General features: G+C 37.3%; 1 protein-coding gene across 1 annotated transcript in view; it reads left to right on the forward strand.

Moving 5' to 3' along the window:
- Positions 1-2906: 2906 nt before the first annotated feature.
- LOC145782043 (contactin-2-like) overlaps positions 2907-14087 on the forward strand; it is a 44616-nt gene continuing 33435 nt past the window's right edge. Inside the window, exons 1-3 of the mRNA XM_082593775.1 lie at positions 2907-2984; positions 7111-7248; positions 12755-12892. Coding sequence (XP_082449901.1) covers positions 2930-2984; positions 7111-7248; positions 12755-12892 — 331 coding nt within the window. The 5' untranslated portion in view covers positions 2907-2929. The remainder of the gene's footprint in view (positions 2985-7110; positions 7249-12754; positions 12893-14087) is intronic.

The following is a 14087-nucleotide window of genomic DNA, read 5'->3' on the forward strand; positions in this document are numbered from 1 at the left end:
ACAGGGCTCATTTTTAATTTTATATCAGGTTTACGATGTCATCACATTATTATCCGATTTATCCTCACTGCGTTATGCAAGAAAGAGCACAATCGGTACCGTTTTTAAAGTCTTCGGCATGACCCGACGTGGAATCGATCTCAGACCTACCAGCACTACAGTGAAAGTGAAACCCGTCGGTCACTGACCTTGTCGACGTCATTAATTTCTTGTTTGTTTGTTTGTCTTTATCCTGCATTGCGGGAAAGCGGACTTGAGCGCTATGCGTCGGTGTACGCCTTCCGACGTACACTTGACCCACGCTGCAGCCGACGGCAATGTATATATCCGGTTATCTACTCTACTTATGACTTAAATTTGGTACTACCCATTACTCGAAATCGATCACTAGGTAGAGGCAATTATCGTTAAGTTTCTTGCCCAAAGAAACAACAGCAAGTGCGGGTGGCTGGAGTCGAACATGCAGGCTCTCGACTGCGAGCCCAACGCGCTAACCACTCGGCCACGGCTGCCGACCTGGCTTGTCAAGTTTAACCAATATATTTTCTTTTAAAGTAAGCAAGAACTTGATTAGGATACCATTCCAAACATTCCAATAGGTTACCACTTGTGGGGTGCGTCAGCTCAGTAGCCTACAAGGTATTTGGCTTTAGTGCTGGTAGATCTGAGATCGATTCCAGGACTGGTCATGCCGAAGACTTTAAAAACGGTACCGATTGTGTTCTTTCTTGCATAACGCAGTGAGGATAAGTCGGATAATAATGTGATACAAAATAAAAAGGAGCCCTGTCGCTAAAAGACTTTAGCCGTTGTAGAGAGACAGTAAATAAAACTATAACATTATCATTAGGCTATTACTCCAGTAGGCTACCACAAGTGGGGCGCCTGCTACTGATTGAGCTTTAAAATGCAAAGATACAGCGATTACAAGATTGTGGTGGTTGCACTATGACGTAAAAGACTCCAAATATGTTTTCAATCTAGACGTTTACGATTGCTAGACGTATTCCGACATAAAACAAACATTTGAACTCTCAGAATGTTTATCATTCCATCATGCAAATGCACTGCCGATAATAATCCCAAGTTGATCACAGCTGATTTGCTGTGGCTGATCGAGCTTTGGGATAAAATATTTATGATAGAACCCTAGAAAGCTAGCTACACAACTCGGGATATTTTCCTTGTAATGTGATGAAGAACACGAGACAGCAATTCGTTAACTAGCTACAGAGTAAATATCAGCAAGCGCTAAAGAGTTCTACGAAAGGTTAATCATTATCGAGCTCACTGGTCACGGAGGCAGATGCAGTGCAGTCTATTCTGAAACAGGATGGACTTCTTGAATGCGTGTGGAACGAGTGCTCAAGCGCTTTTTATGAAATTATTTGCAGATGAAAGCTGAGTTATGCTCATTGATCGCTACCAGATCAATACAGCAAGGGATTGATAAAATATTAAGGTCACATCATGTCATTGCCTAAACAGAAGCTCAAGGTATTTGCATAAATCTACATTTTTTTTCTTTGAAGCTGAATAACTAATTGACATACAAAACATGTTTTGTATGTCTATGATACAACAAAGCAAACTCCCTATGAAAGAATAACTGATTGTGACGGAACAATAATAGCAGCAGGATAATGAGCGATTGCTAGACCTCATCTATCTTTCGCTTTTTAAGTCGAGCTTTTTGAAATAAAAAGCTTTTTTAAAGTGTTTCGTTTCGCCTTTACCGGTTCTTTTTCATTTCGAAGAGCGGTAATTTCGTTTCGGTGTAAATCTGAAACAGAACCAAAAGATTTGCTAATTCATTATTTTAAAAATTTAAACTTTTATTTCGATACATAACTAGTTGTCTTGATTTCGTTTCGTTTTTCTTTTTTAGTTAAATTTTTTTGTGAATAATTTTGTTTCAGCTAAACACATTTTGGCGTCACGAAGATGATTACAGCAGGCAAGGGAACTCAAAAAAGCAACCTGGTCAATTACGAAACCAACAGAATCCTTCTTTTTTGCATTGATTCAACGTTTATTTGTATAAAAAATGGAAATTTTTTCAGCTGGGTAGGATTGCACAATTTATTTAAAAAGTCCCAGACAGCAAAATCCGTCATTTTTACATTCCGTAGACGTTGAATCAATGTAAAACTGACGGATTTTGCTCCGGAATAGTTAGCATGCCAATGTAATAGTTACCACTGTCCAGAAACTGACGTGTTTATGAAAATGAATTCCCTCAAAAACATACTTGGAAAGCAGGAATACGAAATAAGAAAATGCCAGAGATGGACCTTGAAATGCAGCGCCATAGAGGCAGCAAGACTATGTCTCTAGTACCCAGATAGCAAAATCCGCCATTTTTACATTGGTTGGCGGATTTTGCTGTCTGAAAGAGAATGAGAAGATGTCATACATATAGTCATTGAGATACTACCAGCTGGTAAAAATTTCTTCAGGTTAAGAACTCTATTATAGACAGTGGAGGGGGATTTTGTATGTTCAAACCGAGGACCAGGTACTTTATTCAAGATGGTAGATGTCAGCCGCTCTCAATTACCACTTACTTGAGCAGTTTGCCACCTTCCAACTTAAGCTGTTTTTCAACAATAAATTCTACCAAAAAGTGCTTAGGAAAAAGTGCGAAAGAAAAAACCCATGCAGAGCAAATCATATCACATATAGTTATCATTCACCAAAGTTGTCTCCCATGTTGGAATAGATAATGTCAAGTTATTTACAGAGCGTGGGTGGTAAGACACACCCAGGCCTCCTGTTTAGTTTTATTTGTTTTAAGGATTGGTGTCTAAATATCGCCATGAAAAGCCATAGAAATAAAATACTGTATCGTTTTTAAATATCTCAAAAAGGTGAAACCTATTCACTGTGTGCGCCTTCACAGGTAACTAGGTTTCTAATTTTAAATAAAATGATGGAGTTTCTTATATGTGTTTTAGCGTTAATTTTGCCATTACAATCATCAGGTAAGTTATCCCGCGTTTTTCACCGGTTTTCTTTGTTAATAATTAATTTCTGTTCCTAAGCAAACGGGTCTAAGAAACCACGACGCCTGAAGAACCCGGAGACGTCGAAGCTGATCGTTACTCCTTTGAAAATGCGTTGTTTAAACATCATTTCAACGTGTTTTGACGTTAAAGCAACGTAAAGTGTGCTTGTTCTAACCACAAGGTGTTGAAGGATAGTTTAAACATTGTGCATAATTATTAAATCAAGGTCACCCCTTGTTGTTTGCTAACTAAAATCCAGATAGCAAATGATTATTATTTTCTATTGATTCAACGTCTGCAGACGTTGTACAGTACATGCAAAATCACCATAAAAAGATAACTGAGATATGCTAGAAAAGTTTTACTTTTGACAATGCTGCTACGTTACCAGATGTTAATACAATGCACAAAAAAGCAACTTTACCAGTTGTAAGGCTACTGTACCACACGCATTCGTCCTGACGCAAAGGCTTGCTTCATGAACATCGTTTCTGAGTTTTAAGCGGCTCAGTGTTTTACTCACCGAAGGATTAATCTCATTTGATTGGTTTACAATCCCAGCTAGCGGAATTAGTCCATGTTTACGTCTACTGACGTTGAAACAATGCAAAAAGAACTAGTTTTGCTAAGTGCAATACAATCCTTGAATGAACTCGCAGCAGAGTTGTCGACTGTTTCATCATTAACAACCTTGGCCTTAACCTCGCAAAGTTATCGATTTTCATCCCACAGTGTGTCCTCTACAACTCTACATGCTTAATTACTTATACACAGAAATGCCTTTTGCTACTCGAATGAGCAAATAACAGTCGTTTGCGTAAAAATTTCTTTCGCCAATGTGCGACTTAATATATTCTAACTCAGTTGGTCTCAAACGTTTTTGCTCCTTATCATTTTGAAAATATTATTTTCGTCCCTTTTTTAAGAATGTAGGCTATTCTGCCAAATCAATATAAGATTGCATTGCATGGTTTGCGGCTCAGTTCAATTTATTTATTTTTTCTGTTGGCAAATAAACAAAATATAAACAATCCAATTACCAAAAATAATTTTCACAGCAAGGATGGCAGGGTCACCAAAATCAGCTATCACACGAACATAGGCTACTGTACAAGCAAAGCACAAAAATTAAGGAACATAATACCGGTACTTAACATGATACAGCGAAAACACAAAAACAAAGCAACATAAAGACTGTATGCAAGGAGATAAGCACATGATATGTTTTAGGAGTGATTACTGTACAAATTTTTTAAGAAATATTTATATTTAAATGTAAAAGTACTTAAATGTAAGGTGTTTCTTGTAGTTCTTTTGGTATTTGGTTTCATAATAACATTCTACTGAACATAGCATCTTCTTACCATATGGTAAATATAAATCATTCTTCTTACCATATGGTAAATATAAATCATTCTTCTTACCATATGGTAAATATAAATCATTATTTTTGTTTTGACAAGTGCTATGCTGAATCATCAGGACAATTATCGTTTCTAGCACTAATTGCAAAGTTCATCTGATGAAATTGAAAGTAAAAGCAACAATAAACAGGATGGTTTATTGCTTCACGAAACGTCAGTGAAGGAATAAACCATCCTGTTTATTGTTGCTTTTACTTTCAATCCCATCAGATGAACGTTGCAACTAGTGCTAGAAACGAGTGCTATACTGGTAAATTTCATATACTTATTGCTATGCATAAATTTCGGAATGGCCCGTTTCGGTGAGTCCGATTCGGTGAGTCCGATCCCTTAACGGGGGATTTTTTAATTTTTTTTTTTAAATTATCGGGTACCGTAGCCTAATTATCATTGCCGTTTTAGGGTTAGGGGTTAGGGGTTAAGGTTAGGGGTTAGAAGTTAGGAACTCACCGAATCAGACTCACCGAATCGGACTCACCGAATAGTAGCAGACCCCATAAATTTGATGGCCTTCACAATGGTTTGAGAGATTTGGCATAATCTTAGTAAGGTATGGGGAGCAAATATAGTACCGAAAGGCACTTGGTTAATAGTTTGAAATCCCCCCCAAATGGGCGATATTGCTGGCTTTCAGAACCGCAGTAATCTAATTCGCCTTTCTTTATGTGTCCAAGAAATTTTGCCAACGCGTTATTATAAATCTCAGAAATACAGCAGCAGAAGTGCTCAGCTCATAGAGGAACCAAAACAATTCATTTTTATATGGAAAACTAGCTGAAAAAAAATGGCCAAGAATAGCTCAAACTCACACATCGTTTTAGACTTTTAGAGGTACGTATTAGACTTGTGCAAAATTCCCAAGTGGTAACTTTTAAGGTCTCTGGTTCGACTCAAGCGGTGTACTGTACACCTACACATGACTTGACAAAACAAATAATGACATGGGTTTGCTTTCCCACTAACTTCATATAATATTTTTTGCCTTGAGGCATTAGCTTTTTATTGATCAAAAGAACTAAGTTAGAATCTTAATCTAAATCTTCATTCACCGGCCGTAAGTTTGGGTACGACAAAAACATTCTTATTTGAAATATAAAGTTATTCAGCTTAAAATTATGTTGACTCGTTTGATCTACTGAAGCAAACGAGAACAAGGAAAAAATCAAAGCACATAATAAAAATCACACTTCACAAGAAATAGCCACAAGTTAGGTGCATTGTATAGAGCAGTGCTACTCAAACGCCGGTACGCGTACCGGTGCCGGTACGCGAGCACTTGGCTGCTGGTACGCGGTCAGTTAGGAGAAATTGTAAATTGAGTAATTTGTTTTATGTTGATCAGAACGTCTATATAATAATTTTTAGGCAACGATAATGTTCAATCTGCTTTCCCAGTTATAGACTGTTTGGTGGCCCGCTACTACGACGACTTCCAGTTACGTCACAAAGAAATGTTATTTCGTAATTGTTATCCATTATTTCAACAAAGTATCGCAATGTTCGATGGCCATGTACCATAGCTATTAAAACACTGCTTCCATTCTCTTCTACATATCTATGTGAAGCCGGCTTTTCTACCATGAGCTGTTTAGGGAAAACACAGAAACGAGTTGGATATCCATACTCCTCTTTGAGTAGCATTGTCTTTCATTGAACCGCAATTAGATTTGCTGGTTGCAAAGCAGTGGCCGAGTGGTTAGCGCGTTGGGCTCGCAGTCGAGAGCCTGCATGTTCGACTCCAGCCACCCGCACTTGCTGTTGTTTCTCTGGGCAAGAAACTTTACGACAATTGCCTCTATCCAGTGATCGATTTCGAGTAATGGGTAGTACAAAATTTAAGTCATAAGTAGAGTAGACAACCGGAAACAGACATTGCAGTCGGCTGCAGTGTGGGTCAGGTGTACGTCGGAAGGCGTACACCGATGCATAGCGCTCAAGTCTGCTTTCCGCAATGCAGGATAAAGATATAACAAACAAATAGGAAAAACAACCAAGCGCACCCTTCGCATCAAAATTCGAAAGACCATTAATAAAAGTTTTTTTTACTTGTTTTTTTTGTGTATTTGTTACAAAAGTAATAATGACTTTGCTCTTGTCTTTTTTTCGCAAATTGACCGGGACGCCAAGTGATGGAAGGTGCTCAGCCGGTACACGGCATAAAAAAGTTTGAGTAGCACTGGTATAGAGGGAAGAGATCCAGCAAGTGGCCTATAGAGAGAGGAGGAGATTTCAATGAAACACATTAATGTGTGGGTTTACATTAATCCGCCCTTGCAAATACACCGTAAATAACGTTACCGAGGAAGTATTATTACTATTAGTATATTAAATATTAAATAACGGAAGGAAGAAATAATTGCGGAAGTATATTAAATAACGTTACCGAGTACAAACGCATTTATGATATCATTATCGTCTTTATGACTATTAATGACTAATAATCAGGACGTCTATTACTTTTTTGTGATTTAAGGAGGGTGACCACCCCAATCGCCCTCCCCCCGGATTCCCCACTGACCGTATGATGTAAATAACAAAGGGAAGCTGCAAACTTGTCAGACGACCTCTCAGACCTCTCTCGCCAATCCTCCCAACATAATAACACAAATATGACATGGTACCACTACCACCCACAATTTCTACTTTAATACTTCAAAATGAAATATTTTGTTTTCCAGCGCAAGTTTTCAAGACTCAACCCAAAGATCAACTTGTGCCTTCCACGTCAACAGCAACAATATCTTTTACTTGTGAGGCAAATGTCAATGATCCGCAATATTCATGGAGGAAAGATGATATGGCGCTTGATACCAGTGGTAAGATCAATATTTACGTTTTGGTTTTGTTTATTTTTGAAAACTTTATATAAAGAAAATCCATTTTTATTAGTTAGGTACATTTTTGCTTTGTCTTTATCTTTTGTGATTGATTGTAATATGGACCACTTTGAGTATGACGCAAAATACAAATAAAGCCAAATGTACATAGTAGGTAAACGCCAATACAAAACGGATAGATATGCGCATGTACAAAAATTTGCGCACAAGTCCCTTGAGACACTAATTTGGGCCAAGTAGCGATGGCGTTCACAGGGTCCCCAAAATTTGGCACCTCTTACGAAATAGCAAAGAAAAGAAAATACTTCTAAATTCGTCAAGAAAGGAGAGTTTTCTCCCAAAAATTGGATGTCTCTTCAATGGAATAGACATGATGCAAATGTACTATGGCAAAATATATTTAGCGTTTTCTTTAATTTCCTGACCCTCCTAGAGGGATTCCTGGCCCCTAACCTCATTCCAGTTTTAAAAGCACCCCTTGGACTCTTGTCCACCCTACTGGATTCGCTATAAAAGATTCTTAAACCGACAAGACTATTAAGATGGCTATGCGTGCCGCTTGGTCGAATGGTGAATAGGCTTAAGAGTTGCCGAGAACAATCAACGTTGAATGACGTTATTTTTTCGCCTTGTAGACAAATATTTGTCTCAATTGTTCCCCTAGGTTTACCAGGTGAGATGTCAAATTTATATTTACATTAATTGTGTATATGCAAGGAAAGGTGATTTTGCTTGTTGCGTATTCTCCGCTATCATTACCAGTCATCAAACACGTATTTACTAAGACAGTTATTGGTGAGCTTGAATGTGGACATTGAACCCTTACTTACTTGATCAAAACTTTCAAACACCCAACTCAATATGACAAAATAATTCTGAAAGCAAATACGAAAATACGGGTTTGATTAAAATTGAAACAATGCTCAAATGATTTAATATCATTCATGAATTAAATATTAAGTAAAGAATTAAGTAGAAGAACATAAATGTTTTCTTGAAATACTTGACAGCTCAAGCGTAACGAAAAAAAAGTGAATGCTGATATGTTGTTTGATTGATTGAATCTTTATCCTCGGACTGGGAAAGCTTCTTGCAGAGCTTAATCCTAGCAGTTTCGCATACTTGTAGAGGCTTTGAATCACTGACGCAGGCCCGGTTACCGAGATTGACAGAGTGAAGTTTCCAATCGTTGAAGTCTTGGCAGGAAATTATGCTATCCATTAGATGCTGCTGAATGGAGAGCAGTCCTTAATGTGCGTTGCTCAAGCGCACACCCCGAGAGTCGAACCAGCGCCGCTTTATCTTGAAGCTTCTTTGTTCCAAAAGTCCCGCGCTAACCAACATAATTTTGTAAAGAACTTTTGTCACGATAGTTGCTGTATATTGTACAGTAACTATCGTGACAAAAGTTCTTTACAAAATTATTTTTTTCAACCTTTTTTTTAGTCTAACCAGAATAACAGTTGTTGTTGCAAAGATAGTTATTAAAACCCCGATCGAAAGAAAATGGAAGATTCCATACTCGAGTTTCATCCTTGTTTAGGATCATCATAGGCGTATTTCTGAACAAGAAAACTCTGCCAAAACAAGAGAAAAACTCGAGTATGGCGTCTTCCATTTTCATTTGATCGAGGCGTTAATAACTTTACAAATTCCCATATCCCCTTAATCTTGCAATGGTGGTTCTCTCAACTTATGAAGGTTTTCTGCTCGAAACAAACAGAATTTTAAGTGCTAGGCCATTCAAATTGCCCCCCTCCCCTTAGAGGCCTAGAGTCTTAGACTAAACAGCTAAATTTTAAGACCTGGGATCTTCCATTTTCTATCAAAGAGTGATAATTATTTCGAAATTGTTATGAATAACGAGGGCGTAGCGTGTTTGCTAGGTTGTAATTTACTTCATTGCTTGTGTAAGAAAAACTACACGTTTGCTACATGCTACAATGAATGTTGCAATCAAGTTGTGTCAACAACAAGTAAAAAGTAAGTTGGAAAGCGAACTTTAGATGGACCTGAGCGTGTAAGTCGCGGTCTTCTTGTTTCAAAATGTAGTTATTGATGAGTGGCCTACTGTGACATGATAATGTAGTGTTCTTTTATATTTTTTCTTATTCTAAGGAGCCTCTTTCTTCGATTATGCGTCTCAAGTCCACCACAAAAGTTTCAAATCGATGCAAAGTCTTTGTGATAAGAGAAAGTTTTTATTTTTGCATTAACGCGTCCAACTACGGTTTGCAACAAGATATGCTTCCTTTTTGCAACCGACAGATATCGCTTGTAATTGTGATGTAATACAGCATCTCTTGCAACCGGGTAACCACAAGATTCTCGTGGACTTCGTTTTTGTTCTTACGTCGCTACGAAACGAAATGTAATAATTTCAAAACGAAGCAAAGAGCTTTTTGTCGAAACGAAATATTTTCAAACAAATCACGTAGTCAGCTGGTCAACCGCTCAGCGGCTTAAATGCAGAGATCAGTAGCGTGGACCCCGGTTCGAGACCTCTCACAGTCACTTGCCGTTGTTACTTTTAAGTATTGTACGAACATTTTTGCTCAAAATGACGAAGGGAATGTTGAATAGGTCGCCATCTCGGATGTTATATGGAATTAAGTAAGATAAATAATGTTTATTGCACCAAGTTACGTTTAAATTAGCATCTTTTTCATGTGTGAAGACGTTGAATAAATGCAAATGTGAGACTTGTCATCAAATGTTGGTCAATAATTTTAGACTTCTTGAAGCTGCAGTAACTAGTCAAAAAAACAGTCTTTTTAAACATTGATTCAACATTTGTAGACGTTAAATAATGTTAAAAATGGTTGATTTGCCGTCTGGTGACTGATCTGGCTGAAAGAGTGTTGATAACTTCTCCACTCAATCAATGGTTCTTATTCAGACAGCAAATCAGTTCTTTTTTACGACTGCAGACGTTGAATCAATGTGAATAACGATTGATTTTCTGTCTGGTATCAAGACCCAAAATCATGTCAAAATGAAGCATTGATTTTTAAAGTTCTTTATTCTGTTTTACACGTCGTTGCTGGTCATTGCTGATAAAGCAGAGCTTCCAGATGTGTCATTTTCATGGTCGGCCATAACTGGGTATTTAATTTGGCCATAACTGGTCATTTCTTGATTTTTGTTAAAATCGTAGAAAATTTGAAATAATTTTTACTTTGCGCCAGATAACCTTAATACGATTCGTTTCAATATGTTTTTATATTTCAATGCTATTTTATTCCATGCTTCATTGCTATTTTTCACCGAAATGTAATTTTAATCCATAAAATGCGTTATTATATTTTGTTTTAGCATAGCACACCCTTTATATGACATTGCAATGCAATTTCTATTTATAAATGATGTTATTATACAGTAGAATGCATTAAGCGAAATAAAACATATTACGCAATATATGTTAATGTATATGCATCAGTTAGCATGTATTAGAAAATTTGGCCATAAACTGGACGGAATAGAGGTTTTGGCCAGAAACTGTAAAAAAATGTGGCAGCTCTCCGATCGACAAAAACACCAGTGTTGCCAGATAAGACAATAAAATTTATGATGATAAAAAATTGGCATTTCTAGTAAAACATAGCCGATTAGCTTGTGATTATCCAAGCAGTCTGTTAGAAAAAAAATCTTAACCAGGTAATGACTTATTTTTAAACGGATTTTTTTTAATTTGCCGTTTGAGATTTGGCAACACCAACTCAAACAAAATGAATTTCTGCTGTAAGACTTTCAGCCATCGGGTTGAGTCTAACTGATACTACTTATATATTTATGCAATATACTATAGTATTAGCGCTTTGTCAATTAATTGTTCATTTTGGCTCCCTCTTGTTCATTTCACGTTTCCACATGGGCTTAGTGGTTAAAGAGCGGGGACTGGCAAAACTAATGTTGACTTTTGCTTTACAACTCACTAAAGCAAACACCACAAGACAAAAAGGCATGCCGAAACAATTAAATTTTTAACCACAACGCTTGAAATCGGTCTGACAATGTGCAGTCAATGTCTCTCCTTAGGTCATATTCTCGGAGAGTATATGCGCCGGCAAAAGTCATCAGTGGACAAATATTTACAGACTTGGTTATCGTACACCGAGTGAGCAGTAACATGAGGTATGGTACACATGCTAACTGGCCGGTTTTGACAAAATTGTTTCAAGTATTTCACGTTTCACTCACTTAACTTTCAAAATTGAAAAATAATTTAAGAGCGTAGAAGAGAATGGTGTTGCTTGAAGAGAGCCCGGTGAGGAGTCGAGAGAAATTAAACCAATCTTTTTTATAGAAGAAGATTCCCGACTAGAGATGTAAAAAAAGTTTTTTTTTGTCTTTAAAAAAAACGAGCTCGTTTTTTTGTTTTTATCGTTTTTTTTGTTTTTTATCGTTTTTTTTTTTTACCCATTTTGACATTAAATGTCACAATATGCAGCAATTAGAGTAAACTCATTGCAATAGCGTCTCTTTCAACAAACAAACAGTCTCATAACTCGAATAACTTACTTCAAACCAGACTATATGTCTGGTATATTGTTTTAATTGCAATTTTGTAGATCTCAAGTCCCGACCCAATGTATGATTGTGGCTTAGACAATCAGACTATAAAGTGCATTCTCACCAACTGCCCCCTTAGCCCTTCCCGTGACGATAACGACCCAAAAAAACATTTCTAATTGTGAAAGGACTCTACAAACAATTGAACAGCGTGGGAAAATGCATCCAGGATCGTTGAAAGGAATATATTTAGGCCCGGCACTGATGAGATTGATGAGATCTTTGGCCCAAAAAGCAAAACAAAAAGACCTTTCCAAAAAATAAAAAACCTAAAGGGCAATTAAAAGTAAAATTGTCAAAGAAAAAGATGGTATAAGTGTTGTCCCCTTAAAACCTCAAGAGTTGTTTTCAATCAATAAATCGATTGGATTCATACCCACTATATAGCACACTATATCTACACTTCGCGGTATATTTTCAAGCTCCCAAGTCTTTTGAAAAGCCCAATAGCTCGGTTGGTTAGCGCGGGCCTTCGTGAACGAAGAAGCTTCAAGACCAAGCGGTGCTGGTTCGACTCTCGGGGTGTGCGCTTGAGCAATGCACGTTAAGGACTAGGCTACTCTCCATTCAGCGGCACTTACTGGATAGAATAATTTCCCAGCAACAACGTTTCAACAATCGAAAAACTTTACTCTGTCAATCTCGGCAACCGGTTCTGTGTCAAGAGTCTCTACAAGAATGCGAAACTACCAGAAATAACCTATCAAGGCTTTGTCAGTCCAAGAATAAACATTCAAAACCAAAAACTAACCAAACCAAAAGGTTTCCAGGTCCTAAAAACACCCCGGCCAGGTTCCAAAAATACCCTCTAGAGTCTAGACCCACCTGTCAACGCTATTGAATGCTTCAAACAAAAGACGTTTGGTATGTATTTCTCCAACATTGTCCAATGATCATGTTTATTTTTTTACAGATGGGTCAAGGTACTTCCTTAGTTCCGGAACTTTGCAAATCAAGACCCCACAATCATCTGATGCCGGTCTCTATCAATGCGTTGTAGCCAGTGACAAGGGGGTGGCTATCAGCAACTACGGAAGGCTGACCTTTGCTTGTGAGATAACAATCAATGCACGACGCCAGTAGCGGACCCAGAGAAGCGATTGATCACTCAAATCGAAATAAATTTGGGAAAATTTATAACCTACTTTTGCTACAAAACTGAAAAAAATGTTTATTGGTGTACCCTCTAAGGTTCTCAATCTTAACCCCGTTGCGCTAAAAAAAAGATTTTTTTTCACAATTATTTTTTAAAGGTTTTGTACAGCGGTTTTCAACCGGGAGCCGGCGTAACCCATGGGTCCCGCGAAGCGATTTGAGGGAGTCCGTAAAAGTTTCCGAGTTTGCAGTATGATTGATAAATTACAAAATTTAAGAATTGGTTGCGCTTTATTTGTGTATTACAGTGATTCTCAAACTAAGCTATACGTCGCGACGCCCCGGTGCGTGTTTGGAAATTTCAAAGGACATCGCACAAAGGTTCAGTTTCCTATCTAAAAAAAGTTCATATAAATGTGTTAAAGTATTAAGGCTATGTTGGCTATATTTAACTTAATATTTTGTTGAGACAGCAGATTGTTGATCAATGCTTAACTGAGAAATGCAAACGTTAGTCAGCATTCTATTAGCATTCACAGTTTTGCCATGACTGTGATTGCAACAAAATATTGATTACAAATGAAAAAGTGAGAAATTCTTTGAAACGGTCGTAAAATTCTATTAATTTTTGATAAAATTTATAGAAGAATATTTGATCAGCATAAAGATTACTGATTTTTATCTATGCCAACATATAGCTCATAACATAACTTTGTCAATGTCATCAATCGTCATAAGTTCGTCGCAAGTCCAGCAAATTCTTTTAAGTGTGTCGTTTTGAAACTTATGGAACATTTGATTCCATTAGGAAACGTGATATATCAAAATTTTAGAGAAAAATTCGTTAAGGATGGGCGCCCACTTCGAGGGCATCAAAAGGGGTCCGCCAAAAAAAAAAGACTGAGGACTACTGGTTAAGTACAACCCACACAGAATAGTTAGCAGTACAACTTGTCGCAAATTTGCAACCTTGGGCAATAGAGAGTCAATTAAATGTTTTTTTTTCATTTTTTTTACAAATATTTATTCTACTCTTCCAAAGTTATGCACTTCCCAAAAATCGTTGTTGCATAATATGCCAGGGCGCTTTTTCTTTCATTGTCTTACTTAATTCTAAGCATTGACTGCCTCTTGTATGAAAACTTTCCAAG

This window comes from Aplidium turbinatum, chromosome 13, assembly GCF_918807975.1.
Source record: "Aplidium turbinatum chromosome 13, kaAplTurb1.1, whole genome shotgun sequence".
NCBI classification, from domain to species: Eukaryota; Metazoa; Chordata; class Ascidiacea; order Aplousobranchia; family Polyclinidae; genus Aplidium; species Aplidium turbinatum.